We start from the raw sequence: 23288 nt of genomic DNA, 5'->3' as shown, positions 1-23288 counted from the left end.
CCTATTTTAAATTGTAATTTTTTTCATTAAATTGCCTCATTTTACTTATTAAGACCAGTTTATATCCTAGCTTAGTGTGTGTTTCTTGAGTAATAACTATTTTTCTTTTAAGATATTCTGTAATGACTTATCATCTATATTTTAAGTTTTATTCCAAGTCGGAGACACCTCCCCGTGGCTCACAAGTTTGTCCCTGTGATGCTGTCTGTGAGAATGGAGGATGCAGAGGAAGATGGAGGATGCAGGAGCAGGTGCAAGAACAGGTGGAGGATGCAGGAGCAGGTTCAAGAACAGGTGGAGGATGCAGGAGCGGGTGAAGGGTGAAGGGGAAGATGGAGGGTGTAGGAACAGGTGGAGAATGCAGGTGCAGAAACAGGTGGAAGTGCAGGAGCAGGTGGAGGATGGAGCAGGTGGAGGATTCAGGAGCAGATGGAGGATGCAGGGAAAGATGGAGGATTCAGGAACAGGTGGAGGATGTGAGCCATCTACAGTCCCTGTTCTGGACTCTGCAAGAAGCCAATGAGGACAGTGTGACATGTGGACCCTTGAGACACCAAAGTCACCTCATCCACCCTCCCTGGAGCTTTCAAGTGACAACCCATAAAGCAGTCTCACTAGGAGGAGAATGGAGACACAGAGAGGTTAGGAGCAAAGGCCAGCTCCACCACATTGACCAAGTCCCTGTGTACCAGGCACAGCTCTGGGCTGTTTCTCTTTCTGCCTCTCCCTTGCCAGCAGTAACAAACAGAGTCATCTGCATCTGACAGAGGAAGAAACCAAGGCATGATAGTCAGGAGGAGTCACTCGGGGTCACATGGTCAGCCCATGGAAGTCAGAAGCTGCTAACGGGCATGTCTCCCAAATTCAAGGTCACCCTCTCTGAGCACCAGACATCCCTGACAACACTCCCATACAGAGCACCCTCCTCTACCTTCTCAGCCTTGCTACTTGTCCTGAGAAGTAAGCGCCTCAGCCCATTTCTCAGTTGAGTTGACTGAGGCCGAGGGGACTTGTCTTCCGACTGTTGCCGATGAAGACCAGACCTGTCTGGTCATCTGTGTAAACAGCTGAGTAGTCTGTCTTCTTTCTTCCTGTCTACCCACAGATGCCCCGTGACCAGCTGCCTCTCCAGACTTATGCACAGCCCCACGCCTGGACTCAGACACCATAGAGCCGTACATAGAAGAGTCACAGGCGCCTGTGCTGCGGCCGCTCCCACCTCCATCATTCCAGTCCTTTCTGTGCATGTGGCAATGGAGAGAGGGCTGTGTGGTATTGCCTGTTCTCTTTAGGCACATTGCAGTCTGTGTGGTTAGGAAGGCACATGTGTAGCACAGAGCGGATATCACATACAAGAGGATCCCAACATAAACTTGGGTTAGAGACCCTGGCATAGGCATAAGAAAACAGGATCTGGATAGAGCCATGGGTGGCAGCTGCAGTCTGCAGGCACATGCACCCGTGGCTCTGTAGAGTTTCCCAGGCATCACTTTGCCTGAGAGATACCCCAGAGGCAGGAGAATGAACTGAGAGGGTCTTGTCTGCTCTGAGGCAGGAGGATGCATTGAGCTGGTCCTGCCTGCCCTGAGGCAGAAGGATAGAATGAGCTGGTCCTGCTTACTCTGAGGCAGGAGAGTGGACTGAGCAGGTCTTGCCTGCTCTGGCCTCAGTGTCTCTTATTCATAAAATGGGAAAGAAAGTCCCTTACTTTGTCTTCTGTGGGGAGATGAAGCAGCCTCAGGTGTCTTTGAACAGCCCCAGGGTCTCCTTATTAATAGTATAACTACATCATTATCAATAATGAAGCACAAATTAATAATAAATAAACAAACTAATGATAAATAATACATACACCATGAATAATACATTAATATGCCCAGGATTCCAAACATCTATTGCCTTTGACGAGGGGACTTGATGAGTTGGCTAGAGATAATATGGAGGGGTTTCTGGTGAGGAAGCCGAATTATGGAGGAGGGTCCATGGCATCAGGCATGCTCCTGTCCTGCTGAAAGTATTTTGGTCCCTAGGAGCCCAACTGAACTTCTGCTGGGACATCAGGGACCAGGAGCCTCGTGGAGTGAAGTGCACCTTAGCTTCTGGATGTTGTTGCCTAGAACAAAGTTGGGGTGGCAAACACAGTGCCCAGAAGGGACTGGATGTGGCTTAGCAATAGAGTGCTTGCCTTGCGTGCCTCAAGTCCTGAGTTCAATTCCCAGTACTGTGTAAGCCAGACCTAGTGGTTCAGGTCTGAGAGACAGAGGCAGGAGCATGCCAAGTTTAAGGTCAACTTTAGCTACAGTGAATTTGACCAGGATGGGGGTGTATGATTAAAGAGAAAAGAGAGGAAGAAAGACAGACAGACTTTAGACCTTAACAGAATCAAATAGTGTCTGCCTGTAGAATATTTTTGTTCATCTGTGCCTTCATTTACTTGGTGATAGAGTATCATCACTGGGTAGTCCAGGCTGTCCTAGAACTCACAACTCTCCTGGTCCCACCTCCAGAGTTCTGGGATTACACATGCATCCCACCATTCCCTGCCCATCCAGTTTCTCGTGAGTCAGCTAGTAGCCACAAGCATGGTGGCATAGTGAGGACAGGCACTTGGCCTTGTGGGAACAACTAGCTGGCTATGGGAGACAGGATGAATGGATGGATGGGAAAGGCGTGGCCATGCCATGCACTGAGGTCATGGTAGATGCTGTGGGAGTCCGACCCAGATTTAAGAGGCTCCATCTAGGATGACGACAAGACATGTGTCAGGGTAGCTCTAGGGCCAATGGCTCCTTTGCTACCACACGAAAGCTTGGTAAAGTGCGAGCTGATTGGGACGAGAAGTGTCTTGCCAGGTAGAGGGAACAGTGGGCACAGAGATCTCTTCACTGACGGAAGCCTGCTGCTGTACATGGGGGAGGTGTGAGTAACTCAGAGTGGCCAAGGCTAAAACAAAAACAGGCAGAGAGCTCCTGGGCCACAGATGACAAGGGCACCTTGGCTGAGCCTTCCTGGGGCTGCGGCTTCATCCCCAGATCAAGGGAAAAATCAGAGTGGGACTTGGTGGCGGGGAGGCAGTAAAGGGTGGGGAGGTCTACATGTCCACATCACCCAGGAAGCTGAGGGTGTCTGAGGGTGGAGAATCAGTTGCATGGTATATTCAGTGGAACCCAGGCAGACTCCTCCAGAGATGCTCAGGAGGGCTCCCACAGAGTGGGCTACTCTGAGCTCCTAGGAGCAAGCTTTCATCTCTGTGTAAACCTGGGCAAGGAGAGCATGATGCTGACCCTTCATAACTGGGCCCACCTAGCTGAGTTCAGAGAAGGAAACCCCACAGGAGGAGAGAGAATGGGATGGGGGTTGGGGTGGGAGGCTTTGGAGAACTGGCGTGGGGGGGGGGTTCAGGAAAGCGAATGCTGCATGTGAGACTGATGGAGTCTGAGGGGATGGGAGAGCGGAGCTCATCAGGGGCCCAGTTGGCCTTGACAGATTCTGAACTTGATCCTGAATTGGAAGGCAATGGGGCGGGGAAATTGAGCGACATTAACCAGAGACGGGGCGTCCGTATTTGCATTTTAGAACTCTCTGAAGTGAGTGAGATTAACAAATCCGCAGGTTACAGAGCAGCCTATCTGCACTGCGGGGTCCTGGGGAGAGGCATTCTCAAACTGAGGGCAAATGGGGCCTGAGAAAGCATGAGAGGCAGATCTGATCCATCCGGTTCCTCTCCGAGGCTGAGCGCGGGTAGCTTTCTACCCTTTCCTCTTGCCATCAGAGACAGTGCGGGGGGGGGGGTACTCTCGAGGCCACGCAGAAGGGCATATTTCACAGACCCCCCCCCATGTACCTGGCTGTAAGGTGCACCTGCAGTAATTGGTTCCCTGTAATAATATTTATTGCGACAGTAATTACGCAGTGCAGGAGCCCGGGGAGGCTGTCGGTGGCTCTGCAATATGATATTTATCTTCATGAGATAGGGGTGACCTCATCTCCTCATGAGTGGTAATGCATGGTGCCCTCTTGCTGCCAGGTGGAGATAAATCCCAGACCCCCGGCAGGGGGAGGGGCATCAGCATGATCGGTGCCCCACCAGCCTTAAATCCAGCAGGTGGAGGTCTACCAACGACCAACCAGAGTTGGAGTCACAGTACAATCCATGGCGGTCCTCCAGAGACTAGGTCTCTAAACAGTCTTCATCACTTGGTACTCAGAACAGCTGAGAGTGTCCCTTCTCACCAAACTCCCTCATCTGGTGGCAGACACAGCCCTGATCCTGAGGTGGAGAAGCAGACAGCTCAGGCTGCTTCTCTTAACTGAAAGATGATTGGCATTGAAGAGGGATTGGTGGTCTAGGTGACCGGAACTTAGAAGGCCGAAGTCATTGGTCTAGAACAGGCATCAGGTGACTGTGGCAGGAAAGAGAAGAAGTTGGCTGCTGCTGGCGGATGTGAGTGCTCCCAGAGGCTTGTGTGTGGAATGAGTGCTCCCACAGGCTTTGTGTTGTGTGTGAGTGCTCCAACAGGCTCAAGTGTTGGATGTGAGTGCTCCCACAGGCTCATGTGTGAGATATGAGTGCTCCCACAGGCTTAGGTGTCTAAATACCTAGTCCCCATCTGGTGGCATCAGTGGAAGGGAGGTGGAGTCTCCCTGGGGGAAGTGAGTTTCTGAGGACAGGCACTGACATTTGATAGCCAAGCCCCACTTCCTGCTCCCTCTCGACTTTCTGACTATGACAGTTTGAGTGAGAATGCTTCTACAGGCTTCTTTGGTCCCCTCCTTCTTTGATGGCCCAGTCTAGAGAGGCTCAGGAGGGTGTCTTCGCCTTGGGATGGCTTCTGAGAGTTTAAAGGCTGAAGCCAAGACCTCCTTGCTCTCTCTGACTCACTCTTCCCTCCCAAAAATACATAGATCATGGAGATGGAATGGAGGACAGGGAGAGATGAGTGAACTTGGAGACTCCAGATGAGGTGACGTTCAGAGCATGGGAGAAGAGATGGAGACACACATGGGTGCAGGGACGCCAACTCGACAAACAAGTCCACGGAGACAGGCAGGGGCGTATGTTCTTGGAGAAATAAATAAGGGTCAAGGGTCAGAGAGTGACAGGGATGCGATTTTGTGGGCAATCATGTCAATAGGAAGACTTGTCTAGAGAGAAATGCCTGAACAGAGAAAAGCCAAGGCATTGGGCCATGTGAGGAATGCCATGTTGTTACGCTGAGCAGTGGGAGAGCTGTGAGCAAAATCCCTGGGGTCATGCTGAGTGGACTCAGAGATCAGCAGGGCTTCTTGTCAGTAGGGGTGAGTAGGGAGGGGCACAGAACAAGTGGAGGATGAGGGGAGTAAAGTAGGAGTGGTAGGCGGGGGCAGGGCAGGGGGATCCATTGGGAGGATGCTGCAGTAGAGCAGACATTGAGAGGTGGTACCAGGGCCAGGGAGGTGATGATAGAGGGACGAGGAAGTCGGACTCTGGATGTATTATCTGGAGCATCCAGGCCTTGCTGGCTCCTCAGACAACAGGACAGGGGGATCCTGGGAAGAAGCAGGCTGCTTGAGGAACAGAAGTAGCCAGCCGCTTATTTGCCACACTTTGAGGGTAGCCATGGGCCAGGTCATGATGTATCTTCTATTGCCAGGGGTAGGCATGGAGGATGACTGTGTCTCTCTGGGCAAGGGCTCCTGGCATGGGCGTGAAAGAGAAAGCGTGGAGCCAGGTGCTCCGTAGACAGAGCTACCTGCAGAAGCTGGGCCATGGCCGAGATGGAGGTTGCCAGGAGTTACAGGGTAGCATTCGGGAAACCACAGCTGCACCATCTGTCACCCTGGGTCTGCTGGCCTGTAGTTTCTCTTAGGTGGCCACCAGTGCTCCCTGACCTAAGCCTGTCATGCTGAAAGCTCTTCCCGAGCTACTGCCAGTGAGTGCCACTTCCTGTCCCCTGGCTTCCGCTCTGCCTGCTGACCCAAGGACATGTTGTACAGCATCCCGAAGAAGAGAGGCTGAGAGACAGCTACTCAGCATCCAGGCTTGGCTTTCTCCTTGAAAGGAGTCTTTGATCTGCAGCCATGAGAGGCCCCTGGGTACTCAGCTGGCACAAACCTGGCCCAGAAGGCGCAATAAGAGGCAGGCTGGAAGACACTCGAGGGCACCAGAGATCTCAGCTTACAAGGGCAAGGTACTTCTGATGGTCCCTGAGACCCTTGTCCTCTCTGACTATGGGACAGCCATTGGGAAAGACAATTCATTTTGTCCTTGTGAGATCTCCAAGCATGTGTGACAGCAGACAGAAACCATTCCACAGCCAGTTTATGTTGTCATCTAAGACAGGGTGTCATGTAGTGCAGGCTGGCCTTGAACTCACAACGCCCTTGAACCCCTGCTCCTCCTGCTTCCACCTCCTGTGTGTTGGGATTGCATGCATCCACTACCATACCTGACTAGAAAGTGAACTGTAGTAATTTACCCAGGGCCAATCAAGGACCAGGTGGCGAGACGAAGATGTGACCAATTCAACAGATTGCAGATGTCTCTTCAAGTTTCTGCATGCAAAGCCCCTTGTCCTCGGATCTAGATCAAGCTAAAGTTGGCCATGAATCTCTGGGCTCCCTTGGTGACTCATAATACCCCGTGGGGTCAGGCCAAAGCCAAGTCCAGCCACAGCTTTGAACCTGGTGCTCGGAGAGTAACTCTGTGATGCTTCTAGGCTTCCAAGGGGAAGCTTCAGTCATCACCCCCTGAGGTGGATGTGTGTGGCCTAAATAACCCTACAGTTTGCTAAATGTATCTTACCCTGATGTGCCTATGCACGGTCAGAGATACGGAAGACAGCCATAGTAGTATGTGGCTTAGTTCAGATGGAGCTAGCTCGGCTCCCAGTGCACCCCACCTGATACTGCGCTCAGCAGGGCTCAGCATCAGAGCTGACTGGCAGTGAAGTGGATGCCTGCCGCCCCAGAGTCCATCTGCCTCTGCTCTCTGAATAATTGGTGGATACACTTGTCAGACAAGTGATGAGAGCCGTGCAGAAAGGAAGGTAGCCATGTGCCCCCAGCCAAGCCTCTGCATCTGAACCGGTTCAGGCTGACCTGGCATCTGAGGAGGAATTCTGCAGAGGAGAAAAACCCTAAAAAAATCCATTGTTTCGTGGATGAGGAAACTTGGGGCCAGCTTGAATGTGCCTGAGGCCCCCAGAGCTGGTCCAGCAGCAAGGCTAGGACTGGATACAGCTCTCTGTCCTCTTCTCTTTGTCCTCAATGCCCTAGACTGGTGGATGAACCTGTGTCCCCACCCCACTTGCTCAGCAGCCTCTGGGCCTGGGCCATATGCAGCCCAGGTTAGGGCGGGGGTTCCACAGGGCCCCTTGGCACTGATCTCTGGGCACAGACCATCTGAGCCCCACTGTTCCATCTTCTGCCATGCTGTTGTCAAGATGCTGGCTTCTGTCTTTCCTTCTTGGGGCTGACCTAGAAGAAGAGGCCAGAGGATAGGACGGTTGGTTTCACCCCACATGTGGGCAGTAACTGGGCAGAGGGAGGCCCACACGTGTCTTTCCTGGTTTGAACTCAATGGATCCTTGTCTGCTTCCCACTGGAGGAAACAGTCCCACAGAGGTCCCACATCCTGTCCAGGTCTCTGTGGCATGATAGGAAATGATAGGAGGCCCTAGCCCTCTCTTACGTCCTCCTCAGACCCTGCTCTGAGAGCCAGCTGCCAATGAAGATATGCTAGCAGTCAACAAAGCCACAAATTGGGGGTGGGCAGCCCCTGAGTCTTGGTGGTCTTTATTAAGTCATGTGACTCTGCTCTGGGTGGTGGCAAAAGGTGGGAGGAAGAGATTGGCTTTAGAAAGTCAGGTCGATCTGGGTTCGAATGCCAGCCTGGTTGCTGCCATCCACTTAGCACGGAACAAAACGCTTCACAGCTCCGAAGAGCAAAGCCTGTGTTGACAGGGCCATAAGTAGTTAAGAAAGCTGGAAAATCGGCCTTCTTCATCATCCTGTGTCAGTGCTCGGGGGATAACCAGGAAGAGAGACAGATGAGCAGGCAGTTGCTCTCTGGCACGATTTCATTGTGAGTTCCTACAAACACACACATTGCTCTCCAGCTGGTAAAAACAATGCAAACCAAAGCTCTGGGCAAATTAGAAAGAGTTCTACACAGGGGATGCGCTTTCCCTAGAGTGTGGAGTCCAAGACCCTCAGCATGCAGTGTGCCTAGACTAAGTGTGTGTGGAGGGGCGGGGCCCACAACCAGGAGCCTGAGAAAAGCACCAAGGAGCCACTTGCTCTTAGGAGTGGGCCAGGAGAAGGCATACCTGTTACCTTCTGCCTCTCCCTTGTCACAGCCTCCTCCACTGTACCCTAGTCCCATACAAAGCTCCGCCCAAGACTTGCTCCAAGTTGTAGAACGTTGGGAAGAATTTCCTACCATGTCCCAAGCCTGGAACCCACCACATGTCCCCAGAAGACCTCTGTTCCACTTGTGTCCTGTCTGACACACTCTCCCTACTTGGCTCATATATTCCATAATTTCAGACTTCTCAGAGGAGCTTCCTAGGAATCCCTTTCCCAAAGGCCTCTCCTCCATTTCTTTCCCTGCCATTGCCCTGACAGATCCTTCCTCCGCACATCTCTCTCCATGTGCTGTATTCTTGATCATCAATGATGGCTTTGTCTGCCGGAACATCAGCTCCACGATGGAGGGCGGTGTTACAGTCATCAGGATACCCTGTCTTAGTTTCTTGTCCTGCTGCTGTGTGTGATCAAAGTCCCCATCAAAAGCAGGCCACTGCTCAAGGGGCAATCTACCAGGGTGGGGAAGTTGAGGCAGCAGGAGCTTGTAGCAGCTGGTCACATTGATTGCTCTCCCCGCCCCCGGAAGAAAGCAGTGAATGCACGCACACACTGGTGTGTGGTGCTCAGCTTGCTTTCCCTGCTTATCCACAGGCCCAGACTTCCTGCCTAGGGAATGGTGCCACCCTCAGTGGATGGGTCTTACCGCCTCAATCAAGATAGTCAAGATAACCGCCCACCTCCAGACATGCCCAAAGGTGATTCCAGATTCTTTCAAGTGAACAATTAGTACCAACTTTCACAAACCCCATGACCATCCTATTAAGGAGTGACAGGTGTCATTTCCTTGGCCGGTCGTTTCTCAGAAGTAGGTGGCTGCAGAAATTGACTGCCCAGCATGGGAGTCAGAAGCTCCATCTCTACTGACTCCAAGGAGACTCACCCCTGAGAACCACACACCAATATGCCCACCTCATACTCGTGTGAGGGAGTGGGGGGAGGGGCTGGTCTGTCATACCCAGATATCCCCATTGCTTATGACGTCATCTGGGGCATTGCTCACGCTTCAGCCCCTTTTCCAGATCTGTAACGGTGTTCACTTCATCCCTAACCCCAATTCTCTCATGTCACAGCAGTTAACAATGGTCTCCATTGCCTTGACTAGCTATCCCTGCTCTGTCAACTCACTCACAGAAGAACGCAGACCTTTCCTCTTCCAGTTTCCGGTCGTGAGCCCATTACCTACCTGGCCTAGTGGTGCCCAGCTCCTGACTACACTGCAAAAGTGGGGAAACCAAGAAAGAGGGCTGAATGACCAAGCCATGTTGGGTAGGACCAGTAACTGGATGGCTGTGTGATTTCCTCAGTCACACCCCCCCACTCCCTGGAATTCCAGAACAGAGGAGGAGAATGCGGGCTGCCGGTTCACACGAGTCTGCTTGCACATTCCTTCATCTCTGCTGTCTCCGGAGAGAGCCTGTGGCATGATGGGGTGGGACTTGGCATGAAGTGTAGAGGACTGGATATGAATTTGTTCTAGTGTGTGATTCTGTCAGTTAATATATGTGTTGGCTAGCTTTATGTCGGTGCAAGCTGGTTGTGGGCCCCTCTTCCTTGCTAAACTGTTAGATGGAATTCCTAAAGCTAGCCCCTCAAGGTCTATTCCCTCACTTGCCCACCGACTCATTCCTGAGGCCCAGCTATCAAAACATCAAAAGTCCAGCAATCATTATTTGGCTACACTGGCTAAGTTGTCCAATCAGGACATATCAACTCACTCCAGCACAGACTTCCCCATTTTTCTCCATAAAAACCCACTCTTGAAAAACACCTGCCATCTGCCTTTCTCTGATCCGGAAGAAGCACTCCCCATAGCCCTTGTCCCTCTAGGTTACTAAGTCTGCTTTGCAGTGAGAACTTAGTGTCTGGGTGTATTCCATACTGACTCCGAGGGCCCCCATCCACACTTACATGGACAATATACCTCTGTGTTCTCCTGTAAGAGGTAATACCTCTTCTTCAGAACTGCCATGTTGGACACACGTGACACATTTAGTGAGTGCCTGGTTCACATCATGTCTATTATACAGGCTTGGCTTGCCCAGGAGCCTCCCGGTCCCTTCGGGTCCTTTTGGCTGACGGAGGTCTTCTTGTTGATCACAGTTTGGGACCTGGATCACAGAAGCTGCACCCAGATTCCCCACCCCCTCTCATAAGCTCCGCCTCTACTCTGTGGCAAACACACGATGCTGCCTCTATTTCTCCTCTGTATGTTTCAGAGGGCGTGGTCACATCTGTGCTACTCCAGGTCTTTCTCAGAGCGCATGGGCAAATGTGTTGTAAGATGACCGGAAGATTCCCCTCCCAATGGTATGGTGGCTACTTTCTTAGACCTCATGGCCTCAGGGGCTCGCTGTGAACATGACTTCAGCTTACATTAGAGAGAGGCCCCAGAGCGAGCCCTTGTCTTCAGCCCCTGCTCTGGAGCTGTGGCCGCGCGGGTCCAATTCAATTCCCACTTCCACATTGATCTCTGAGGTCTACTCTTGTTTTTGCCTCTCGGAGTGTTGGACCCATTAAGCTACATGCAGGGGTCAGGCCCCTGGGGCTCAATCCGCTCAGGTTGCCTGCACAATTGAAATCCCAGCCCATCCCGGCTGCTTTTCTCATTAAGATGATTGGACTGGATTGATCTAGTCAATCAATAGGCGGACATCAGCAGCGGGAAGCCGATCAAATGAGCCTGGGTTGATCAGCCCCAGAACGAAGTCCCCACCAAGCTGGAGCGGGCATGTGGCCCTCTGGGATGGAGGTGGGGAAGTAGAGGAATGAGCCGGAGGTCTCACTGGACTGCATGGCGGGTGTGGACACAGCAGCATCCCCAAGGTGTGGCGACGGAGGTGCTTTGTAGATATCCAAGACTCCTTCCCAGCTGTGCACCCTTTGGTCGGCTCCCCCATGACCTAGCATGGGACCTGCCCTCCATTCAGCACGTGGGGGTGAGAATGCTGGGTGCTAAAGAAGCCAATGGTAGAATCCCAGGGCCTTCTTCCTAGGAGTTAGTAGCTCTGAAACTGGAACAGAATATTGGGTGGCACAGATCCCAGTGTGCCTCAGGGACCCTGTGTTGGGTAAAGGGGCCTCTGAGGCAAGGAGGTTTGGAGACACTGGGTCAAGTGTGTTCCCTCTTCTGCAGGTCCTGTCAGTCTGTTGCTGTACTATCTTATGTAAGCTCATGTTTGAACACTTGGTCCCCAGTAGGTGGTGCTGTTTTGCTCTGGGGTGGGGTGGGGGTGTGAGACCTTTAGGAGATAGAGCCTGGCTGGAGGAAGTGGGTTGCAGGAAGGGGACCCTTGAAGGTTACAGCCCTGCCCCACAGAAACTCTCTGCTTCCTGGTCAGTGGTGTACAACAAGCCACAGCTGTACACTCTCACCTCAGTGGACTTCAGCTCCCCGCCATGAGGGACTGCGTCCTCTCAGACCATGAGGCAAGATGAGCCCTCCCTCCCTCCCTCCCCATGTTGCTTCTGTCAGGTTCTTTGTTATGGTAACCAGTACACCAATTAGGTTTGTGTCACTACTCTGAAGGGGGAGGAGCCGGCGCTGGATCCCTGCTTTTCCCCCTTGGTCTCAGAAGGTCTTACATTTTTATTTCTTTTTTTTTTTTTTTTGGTTTTTTATTTCTTATTTGCAATAAGCAAAGGTTTCCAGAAAGAAATCACACCTTCCATAAAAGGTCGAGAGGGCGGGATGTTGCAGCACCAAACCCCGATTTCCGTTCTCTGGAGTGTCTAGCCCCCACTTACTTCCTTTCCTTTTCCACTTCTGACTTAATATCAAGTGAAACCTTTTTGGAAATACATTAACTTAGCAGACCATGAGCTTCCCCCAACCAAAGAGCTAAGCTGACTGCCGGTCGGCATCTGAAGCCCGTGACAGAGGTTGCCCCCTTTGCTGTAATTCCCATCTGATGTGTCCACCAGTGTATTTCAAAAGTGCCTTGACTTGTAACTTTTCTTTATTCTGTTACTGTAAAAACTTCATGAAAATTCTTCTGTTTTGGAACATGGAATTCAGGGTTACCTGAATCTATATTCCCAGGCCATGGTCACTCACACTTGGCTTCAGAATAAATTATCTCTTACCCCATTTGAAGTGAGAGTTGTGGGTACTATGTCAACCTTAGTGTGTATGTGTATATGTGTGTGTATGTATCTGTGTGCTTGTCTGTGTGTGTCTGTGTGTGTTTATGTGTGTAGGTGTACCTGTGTGTATGTGTCGGTGTGTGTATGTATGTATATATATCTGTGTGTATGTATCTGTGTGTGTCTGTGTGTACACGTATGTGTATATGTATCTGTGTGCTTGTCTCTGTATGTGTCTGTGTGTATTTATGTGTGTAAGTGTACCTGTGTGTATGTGTCGGTGTGTGTATGTATGTGTATATATCTGTGTGTATGTATCTGTGTGTGTCTGTGTGTACACATATGTGTATATGTATCTGTGTGCTTGTCTCTGTATGTGTCTGTGTGTATTTATGTGTGTATCTTTGTGTGTGTATGTGTGTGTATGTATGTATCTGTGTGAGTGTGTATGTGTGTGTATAACAACTATATGCCCTATGGTGTGTGTGTATGTGTGTGTGTGTGTAGGTCAGAGAACAGCTTTCAGGAGCCTGTCCTCTTGGAGTTGCAGGTTCTGGGAATTGAACTTGGGTTGTCAAGCTTGCTCAGTGAGTGTGTTTACCCACTGAACTGTCTCGCTGGCTCTCTGGGTCTTGTAGATGGACGGAACCTTACTGTTGGGGAAAGTTCTTCAGTACGGAGTTCTCATGATCTGGATCCCTGGGAGCCAAGGACCTGGCAGAAGGGAAAAGCCATGAGAGGGCGGGCGAATGGGATCGTCCTCTCACTGTAGGCTGAGGAGTGAGCAGGAACCTCCGCACTGGAGGCCTACCCCCTCTGTAGCCACTACCTCGCTACCTCATCTCCCTATTGCAAGTGGTGGTCGCCGTCCACACTGAGGATTCTTAGACCCTCAGTGTCCCACTCAAAGAATGGAAGAATTCATATAAATAGCAAAATAGGAAGGAGTTGGAGTCACGAAAGTGGAAGTGCAGGCCAGAGAGCAGGGCTGTGCCCCAGAGAAGGCTTTACCCCTGCTTCTCTGGAGGGTTCAGGAAGAGGAGGAAGCCGAGCGTTCCGGTTGGGTGGAGGAGGTTATTCTGTTTTGATGTACAGGCTTGGACTATGGAAGCCTCTATTCGTGTGAATGTCTTTTCCCATAATGCATATGATCTTAATCATACACACGGCCAATCATGCACAAGCATAAGATGGTGAATGGGGCGTTTCCTTCAAAGTTCATTCTAGCATTGACTGCCTTGACTGCAAGCGTCTGAAACCAGTTCAGGCTGGACAGGCTCACTGGCCTGAATATCAGGATGTACTTGATCACCGAAAGAGAGCTGCTAAGGGTTTTTAGGAAGAAGTGGCCTGCCTACTGCACCATTTGGAGCTTGATGGTATAGCTCAGTGTAGGTGGGGGTCCAGGTTGCTAAGCCACTCACCCTGCTTGCCTGTCTCATCTCCTGTCTCCTTCCCTCCACAGGCTACCTGACAGTCAACATTGAGCCCCTTCCCCCTGTGGTGGCTGGGGACGCAGTAACCCTGAAGTGTAACTTCAAGACAGACGGCCGTATGCGTGAGATTGTGTGGTACCGGGTAAGTGGCCACTCCACTCTACATAGCAGTTTCTGTGTCCTAGGGCTGTGACAAAACCCACAGATGAGGTTACATCCTTAGTCCTGGCTACCCCTAAGGTACCTTCTGCTCTCTGTCTCTCTCTGGCCTCTTCTGTACCCCTGATAATCCCTGGGAGCAGCGTGCAGCTGAGAACAGTACTGATGTGGTCCTATGCAGGATGCTCTGGCATCTCTGGTGTGAGAGAGAGGACAGGAAGGTTTCCTGTCTTTAGAACTGCCCTTCAGCCAGGTGTGGTGATGCATAGCTTAGCACTCAGGAGGCTGAAGTAGGAGGTTTGTTGTTTTTAGGGCAAGCCTGGGCTACATAGTGAGCGCCTGTCTCAAACAACCACAAAGCACAATGGATTTCAGAGGTATTTTACCACGTAAGTTCACTGCATAAGATCCAGCCTGGCACTTGACATCTGGTACCTAGCACCTGGCAGCAGATATCTGAGCCTAAGGAGGGATGTGGCTCAAGATGCATAGACATCACCTGCCCAGGGCCCAGGTGCCAATGGTGACAGCAGGAAGAATGGCTTTGGGACTTGGGCACAAGAAGCCATTCCAGTCACGGTTGGATGAATCTCTGTGCATCTGAATGGGGTATCCCGGGCTGGTACCCCTTTGAGGAGCAGGGCTGGGGCTCCAGGAAGGCGAACTTGGAGGCTGGTCTCTGAGAACATACCCAGGGATAACCAGGCAATTCCTCTCCTGGGATCTAATCCAAAGGCTGGTATCATTTCCTGCTAAAGGCCAAGACTGTAAACATGTTCCTCCTGCTGACCGTAGGGAGTCACAACTCCTCCACACTATTTGGGGACAATGTGTGAATGAGAGGACACACCACATCCCCAAACATGCTGTGCATGGAAACCGGCAGCTAGAATTCTGTGTAATTTTCTCTTTTCAAGAAAACCTTTTTTTTTTTTAATAGCAGTTAAGAAAGTAAAAGCCATGCTTTGCCTGTGGGTGGCCATGTGGAAGCAGAATATGGGCAGAGTGGACTCTGGCCTCCTGGTTAAAGATTCCCGATGGAAACCATTCTGTAGGGGCGAGCGTGTGGCTCAGTGGGTAGAGTACTTGCTTGGCACATGTGGAGACTTCGTTTTGGTTCCCCACGCTGTATGAATCCTGGTGCTATGCACATCTGTAATCCCAGCTCTATGAGATGGAGGCAGTAGGATCAGAAGTTCAGGGATATCCTTCGCTACTCTTCCTGGCACTCAGCCACAGAGCCTGGAAACTTGGGGTGAAAGAAAGAGGGAACTCCGGGCACACGATACCCCTCTCTAGCTTTTCTCCACACCCTCCTTCCAACAGGCACACATGTCTTGCTCAATGCCTGCCTTGCCATCCATCCTGAATTTCTGGTCTTGGGTTTACCATTTGCTGACAAGTCTTGTGTTGTTGGCTATGGTCATGTTCCTTTTGACCCAAGCCTGTCCTCCGTCTCAGCTCCTGATTGGAACCAGCTCTGGTGGCTTCCACCAACGCCCTACAGCACGATGCTGGCCATGGGTTGTGTCATCTGTGGGGTCACAAGCTATGGGGGCTGCTTGGCTGTCGCAGACTGTAAACATGGAGAGACTGCGACAAACTAACCCAGAGTCTGGCTGATACTGGGGTCACACTCTCCCTCATCCCCCGGTGGAATCAGAGAGAAGAGAGAAAAAAACATAGCCACAGACTGGTAGGAACTGTCCTTGTGGTAGAATTAGAAATGGGCAGAACCCACGGGCCCCAAAGCCTTCCACAGCTCCCATCAGTCATTATGCTGGAGGAGACAGTCCTTCTGAAGAGATAGCTTTCAGAAGAGAGACAATGCCATGCCAGGCTGGGTCTATCCCCGAAGGTGTCCATCCCTGTGGCTCCCTGGATAGAGGAGTTAATCCATCTTCCTCCTGCCTAACCCAGTCTACCTGCCCGCCCTCATCGCCCCCTCTGCCCCCCCCACCCCCCCCCCCCCCCCCCCCCCCCCCCCCCCCCCCCGACTGCTTAAAGCATTGGTTACATCTCTGACGAGTGTCAGGCCCTCTGTATGGTGCTATGGTAGGCTATATTAATTTATTTCATTTCATTTCACATCCTTTGACTGAAAGCCTCTGGAGTGGGGTGGGGGTATGCTGATGTATGCAAATCACATGCAAATTGACCAGTGGAGCCAAATGCCGGGGCCTTTTAATTCTGTAGCTGGACAGGGTGGTGGCTGGCTGTCTGGTTGCTCTCCTTGGGATCAGAGGAGCCCATGTGCTCTGCCTGTGATTGGGAGGAGGGAGGCAAGGAGGGAAGGAAATTCCAGGAAAGAGGCTCCATGCTGCCAGCTTTCCTTCCCTCCAATTGCTGCTCTTCTGCTCTCTCTCTCTCTCTCTCTCTCTCTCTCTCTCTCTCTCTCCCTCTCTCTTCTCTCTCTCTTTTCCCTCAGAGCCAGCTGAAGAGAGAGAGATAAGAACTGACCTACCCAGGTAGAGGCTGCAGGACCTGGGGATGGGCAGAGTTTCCAGAGGGCATAGGAGAAGCAGCCAGGAAAGCCCCAGCCTCCTTCTCCAATGGACAGCCCAGCCCCTCTGCCTGTCTCGGTTTTTTTTTTTTTTTTTCGCCTCCCCTCCAAAAGTCTGGCCACAAACAGCAAACTGCCCAGTGCCTTTAGTTTCCAGGCCCCTGTCACTCCCCTCCTCCTTCCTCCCCCGTCTCCTGAATGAGCTTATAGAGTCTGGCTTGGAAGGAGATGAATAGACCCCCACAGGCCCAGCCAGGCCTAGGCCTCCAATTGCTTCAGAAGGGAAAAGCACAGGCATTGTGGCAGGCTACCACTGCCCCACTCACTCAGCCTGGCGGGCACAAATCAGCCCGATGCGTGAGTCGAGTCTTGTACCTCTGCTCTAGAAAACTGTCCAAACAGTAGATCATCAGAGATTTTCTAAGCCATAGAAGCTTGAGTGAGTAGCTCGGGTGGTGGAGTGTTCACTGAGCATGTGCAAGGTCCTGGGTTCAATTCCCACCAACACACAGCGAGAGAGAGAGAGAGAGAGAGAGAGAGAGAGAGAGAGAGAGACACAGACAGACAGACAGACAGACAGACAGACAGACAGACAGACAGAGACAGAGAGACAGAGAGACAGAGAGACACAGACAGACAGAGAGACACAGAGAGAGAAAGACTTTACAAAGCATAGAGAATAGATTGGTTCTTGGAGGAGAGTGGGGAGCCAATAGCATTGACGTCTGGCTGGACTTCTGGGAAGGCCTAGAGAGACAAAAGGTGATGGAGAAGAAGCCTGGACTTCGGATACCTTGCCTGAGGCCTGGCTAATAGGGAAAGAACTCAGGCCAGTTTGGTGACAGTGCCAAAAAACTATTGGATCGTCTTCAGAGAGCACAAGTGATCAGAGCGTTCCCCCGCTTCCTCCCCCATGCCAATCTGCACCGTCCATGTGACTGCCTGCCCAATGGTCACACATGGCTGTTCTGATTTAAATCAAAGGGCAAAATTCTTTCCCCATTCACTCAGACGAGCCATTTCTAGCACTCACCACACAGAGCTGGTGGCAACAGATTGCAACAGAACAGACATAGGACATTCCCATCTCTGCGAGGGAACCCAGAATGCCTCTGATGTTCAGACATCCTCCCCACCAGAGCCTCTAGAATACTCTGTGCTTGCCTGTCAGAGGGACGGGGACGGCACTGGCTGTTCTCGGTCGGAGTCATTTCCTGGCACACTCACGCCATGGTGGGTTCCAGCAAAGTGAATTGTATTGATTTTGCGAGCTATCATCATTACAGCATGTGTGTTTGTGGTGAGGGAGGGTGGGAAGAAGGAGCTGTTCTCCCTCTTAAAATACCTTTGAAAACATAGCAGCAAGGGACTGGTCAGGCCTGGGGTCTTGAGTATTGTGGTCTCTGTCAAAGTCCCGTGTGATCTAATGACGCCTTATATCCTCCTCCAAGGGACTTTTCTGCTATGGCATGGGTTCATCGTCTAGACTGGAGTTCCCCAGTCTCTGTCTGCAAGCCCTGGTACACAATTTTTTTTTTTTCTTTTCTCAGTAACCAATAGTAGTTAATAGGGTAGAGGTGCAGTTCCATACATGGCCAGCAGGGGCAGGCATTCCGACACCCTATCTACCTTAGGGCTCAAGGAAGACCTCCAGGGGAATGTTACACATTAGACTTCACTTTGTCCTTCCTGCCCACCGGGGTCGTGTTCAGAAATAAGATGAATGCCAACCTGAGTGGCTGACATTAGTGTGACATTCCTGGGAGTCGAGGACAGGGTCAAGGGCTTCACACTTCAATTTCATGTTGTCGTCGAGAGGCAAATAATACGATAAATTCTGCTTTTCAGGAGAAGTAACCGGGGACATTTAAAATACTGGGTCTCGGGCCCTATTGCACCTCCCAACTTCTCCAGAAAATTCTAGACACACCTTCCTCTGGGCACCTCCAGCAAAGATGCATCTCCTGTGCTTCTGGGCAGCTACTACACAGCCACCTTGGCAGTGTTGGTTACACGAGCAAAGACTGGGCTTTGGGGAGGTAGATCTGTGGGTGAAAGAGGTTGCAGTACAAATGTGAGTATCTAAGTTCAAATCCCCAGAACCCGGTAAAGCCAGGTATGGTAGCACATGTCTGTAATCCCTGTGCTCCTATGGGGAGATGGGAGACAGAAACAAGGAAATCCCCAGAAATCCTCAGATCCTTGAGGGCCAGCGAGCTAGCCTGGGAGAGACAGCAGAAAGCCATGAAAAGACCCCATCTCAAACAAGATGAAAGGCAAAAGCCAGCAAGTAAACTTAATCTCTACGTTCATGTGCCCACATCTATACACATGCACGTGTGCATATTCATACGCATGCACGCGCACATGTACACACACACACACACACACAAGCCACCCATGTGTGACCACAGAGTCTGTCTGGGGAAATGCAGGTCTCTGCAAACTGTCTGTGGAGTGTGGGCACCAGGCACATTTCTTATTAGGAAATCCTGTCTAAACTCATTTAGTTGGGGGTCGCCTGCCCAGCAGACAAAGCCAAAGGTCTGTTTATATCATAGAAATCCATTAAGCAACTGCAGGGAATCATGGGAATTTAACCTTTCTTGGCGGTTCTTATCATCGCATCTTTGTTTTGTCTCCTTCCTGTACTATTTATTCCCAAGATCTGTTCTAAGCGCAGGTTGCGAGGCCATGGGGGGAAAAAGCCACAGAAGGGGGTGGAGTGGGTAGGAGAGGGACATGAGGGGCCACAGTGCTCTGCTTTCCACAGCCCTTTAAACAGGGATTTATTTATTTATTATATATATGTGTGCTCCATGTCAGCTTGTGTGTACCACATACCTGCAGCGGGGAAACCACGAAGCCCAGAGGGCATCGCATGCTTCAGAACTGGAGGCACGGGCAGTTGTGAGGTACCCGGTGTCTGTGCTGGAAATCAAACCCCATCCCTGCGCCAGAGCAGCAAGAGTTCCTAACAGCTGAGCCATCTCTCCATCTCCCCTGCCCCCTCCCATCTCTCCTCCTCACCTGTGGATGCTGGCAGCTGGGACTGGGTTTGTGTTGAAGTCCCAATGGTGTTACCTGGCCAGCCAGGCTCTCCCACTTCCCTGGGAGATCTGATGGAGACCCTCAGGGACAGCGAGGGAGGACAGTGAGCTTGGGTGTGAATGAGACAGCAAAGAGAGAGAACAGTCTGGTAACTCGATGTCTACAGTAGGTTCTGGAGGCTGGACCTTGATAGTGCATGCTTTGAAGATCCTGCGTTGGATGGGTATACTTGGTACCAGACTCGACACGGCATCTATTCTGTACATGGTAACCATTGTCCAACCCTGTTTCCTAGTGACCTAAGAAGTCCAAAGAAGTTAAATTTAGACCAAGAATGGATGATGTTTGGGGAAGATCACCACCTCCAGGCTCATTACACTGTCAGCAACACTACCTTTTGTCCCTGGGTGGTGCTGCTGTGACCTCAAAGTTTCTAATTCCTGGAAGCACAGGGAAGCCAGTCTGTGGATCTTTGTTCTCCCTGAAGCAGGAAACCCTTTCAAATGTTCTCTGCTGCTGCTGCTGCTGCTGCTATTCCATAGTGTTCTGTTTGAAGACAAATAGATGGCAGTGCCCCTAAGACAGTGCCACAGTCCAATGACATTCACCATCTTCTCAAGTGGCAGGTGGACACCACAGTGCATGTCCCAAAGAATGAGCCTGAACCAGTCCTGGAACCCTGAGATCTGGAGCCCAGTGAGGATGCTGCTTGCCCTGGCTGTCCCTTGCCTCTCCCTGGACCATGCCTGACCTTGGGCTTCCAAGTCTTACAGATTCCTGAAGAAGGAAGGCAGTGAGAATGCCCCTTGCTTGGGGCTCCTTCCTCCTGGTCCCTGGTCTCGCAGAGGGGGAGATACTCTGGGTTGAGGGGTATGGTGACCAGACTTACCACACCAGTCATATTGAGGGTAGAGAAGGTGGTCAGGGGGAACCTGGCAAGCAGAAATTAATGGCTGCCCCAGACATAATCTCTAACATCAGGTTATTCTCCAGGCTGGAGCCCCAGGGCACCTACAGTTTTTAACCAGTTCCCCAACTAACTGTGGTACCCTTGAACTGGCAAATGGCCCTGTTTGGTGGTTTTAGAAGAGGGGTCCCCATTCACTCACCATGCCTTATGTATGGCACAAGAATCAGGATAGCCCTAGGCACTGAGAGTGAGCCATGATGTGGGACCATAATCCCTCACTCAGGCAGATCCCCTGGTGGGGGGGATAACTTTAAAAGTTACACCCGCAAGAAGGACTCAGGGGTCAGGGAATTTGGTGCATATGGTTGGAATAGGCTCATGGGCAGACAGGAATCTGTGGTCAGGAACGGACCTCTCTGGGAAACTGAGATCACCCAGGGAGTGAGGAAGTAGGGCACATATGCCAAGGACCTGTGCTAGGCTGTCCAAGAACAGGAAATAAGCTTGGATGTTTGAAACAAAGGAAAACTAAGATGCTGGAGAGACAGGCAGGGACCATTCATGCACAGCCCGTGCCCCAGGGCGCCGAGTCTCCAGGGGGTTCTGAACACAGACACCGAAGGCTTTATTTTTTGTTTGTTTGTATTTGTGTGTGTCTGTGTGTGTCTGTGTGTGTGTGTGTGTGCGCGTGCGCATGTGCGCACTCGAGTGCATGTATGCATACCATAACACTCATGTGAGGGTCAGAGGACAACTTGTGGGACTTGGTTCTCTCCGTCCATCCTTGTGGGGCCCGGGAATTGAACTCAGGTCTTCAGGCTTGACCACAAGCCTCTTTACCCACTCATCCATCTCACCAGCCCAGCACTGGAAATTTTAAGCAAAACCCCAGCAGCTAGCTTGCTTTAACAATCTCTGCTGGTGGAACCCAGGATAGATCGGTGGGATTGGCCACAGAGAGGTCACCTTGGAGGTCACTGAGGCCAGAGGTGGCTGAGGCTAGGCGGGGCCCAAGATGGCATAGGTTCACCTGACGAGTTACGTGCTGTAGGGAGCACGGGACCAGCAGGGTGTGGCCTTGAGGTTGTGACGATCAAAGAGACTTGACCTTGAACTTCCGTTTATGAACGGCAGGAAGGTCAGAGGACTTGCTAATGGACAACTGGTGATGGACTGGGACTTCCAGATGGCTCCTGGCTGTGGGGTTGGGGCAGCCGGGTGAGGGTCATGGTTGCTGTTCATTGAGACAAGGAGGACAGAAGAGACGACTGGAGGCACAGCTATCAGAGACTATGTGATAGAGTTGTCACAGGAGAAGCTGGGGAGTTCTGGGGCAAGCCCGGGGTTGATAATGGAGGTCCCTACGGTTCACGTAGCTGACACCTAGCCTCTAACATAGCAGTACTGAGTGATGATTTGTGTCCCTTGTCCCTTGTCACTCTGCCTATCCTTGCCACGCTTATGGCTTCAGAATCATATTCCGAGGAACACCGGTCACTAGGAAACTAAGCCCTGGGCCTCTGATACGCAGTGGTTTGTGTTGGCTTATGGTTTGTGTGGGCTAAGAAGCCTAAGGTATGAGGCTGAGGTCCTTCCTACTGCTTCACAGAACAGCAGGAGCAAGACCGTGTCTACATCCACGAGGGGAAGTGGCTGAATACACACCTCCATTGGAAACTTCCTCACAGCAATGGCGTCCGTGAGTGTGTGTCAGCAGAGCTCTGATGACCCACCTTGGGGGAGGGGTGTGTGCATGTGTGCATACGTGTGAGTGTGCTTGTGTGTGTGTGTGTTTAAGCACGCTACTGACTAAGTTATCTCCATAGACCGTGCTGTACAATTTGGGGGGAGTTAAAAGAATGCAGTCCTGCCGGGCGGTGGTAGCACACGCCTTTGATCCCAGCACTTGGGAGGCAGAGGCAGGCGGATTTCTGAGTTCGAGGTCAGCCTGGTCTACAAAGTGAGTTCCAGGACAGCCAGAGCTACACGGAGAAACCCTGTCTTGAAAAACCAAAAAAAAAAAAAAAAAAAAAGAATGCAGTCCTCCAAAATCTCCTTATTACGCTTTACAAAAGCTCACACGTCTGAGTAGGTGGGTCATTTTTAGACATGAAATATGTAGTGTGGGTCACAGAAGTCCAAACTCGGGATATCTGTGGGACCTGTCAGGCTGTGAGAGACCCTCGTGAGCTTCCAGGGACCAAGGTGGGGAGGGATGAGAGCCATAATCAACACGAGGGGTGGGGGAGGAGTCACTGCCAGAGGCTGGGATCAGACCAGACCCCCAGCTCCATCAGCCTGGGTTTGCACACGGCTGCTCCTGGCCCGGGGGAGGGAGATAAGAAGGAAAGAAAGGACAGCTTGATGTGGCCAGTTCATCACTGCCCTTTCTGGCACCAGGAGAGAAATTTTTGACCAGAAAAAAAAAATCCTGCTCTTGGGGATTAAGATCAAGTTCCTGATACTGGCAATGAGATCTCTCCCTGCCCCATACAGGCCTGATAAGAGTTCTTGGCTCCCAAGCTGTCAGGAGGGAGAGCCAACAGCTGGCATGGACTCCACGAATATCAGGATGTTCTATTGGCCTGCACGTGGACTCCACGAACAACGGGTTTTCTTATTGGATGCCGACAGAAGCGGTCAACTTGGTGGATCCAGGGCCAATGGGGTGATGGCTGAGCATGTCTGGTATTTGTCCTCATTTACTCAAAGCATCCAAGAGAAAAGAGCCAGGACCTGGCACAGAGCGCCCTTCTGTGTGGCCTTGGGCCAACCACTTCCCCTCTCTGAGCTTCGG

General features: G+C 51.5%; 1 protein-coding gene across 1 annotated transcript in view; it reads left to right on the top strand.

The window, feature by feature from the left end:
• Igsf21 (immunoglobin superfamily member 21) overlaps positions 1–23288 on the top strand; it is a 219527-nt gene that overhangs the window by 74234 nt on the left and 122005 nt on the right. Inside the window, exon 2 of the mRNA XM_021161084.1 lies at positions 13898–14010. Within this exon, the coding sequence (XP_021016743.1) occupies positions 13898–14010 (113 nt within the window). The remainder of the gene's footprint in view (positions 1–13897; positions 14011–23288) is intronic.

Source organism: Mus caroli, chromosome 4, assembly GCF_900094665.2.
Source record: "Mus caroli chromosome 4, CAROLI_EIJ_v1.1, whole genome shotgun sequence".
NCBI lineage: Eukaryota > Metazoa > Chordata > Mammalia > Rodentia > Muridae > Mus > Mus caroli.
This window is presented reverse-complemented; position numbering and strand designations above follow the sequence as displayed.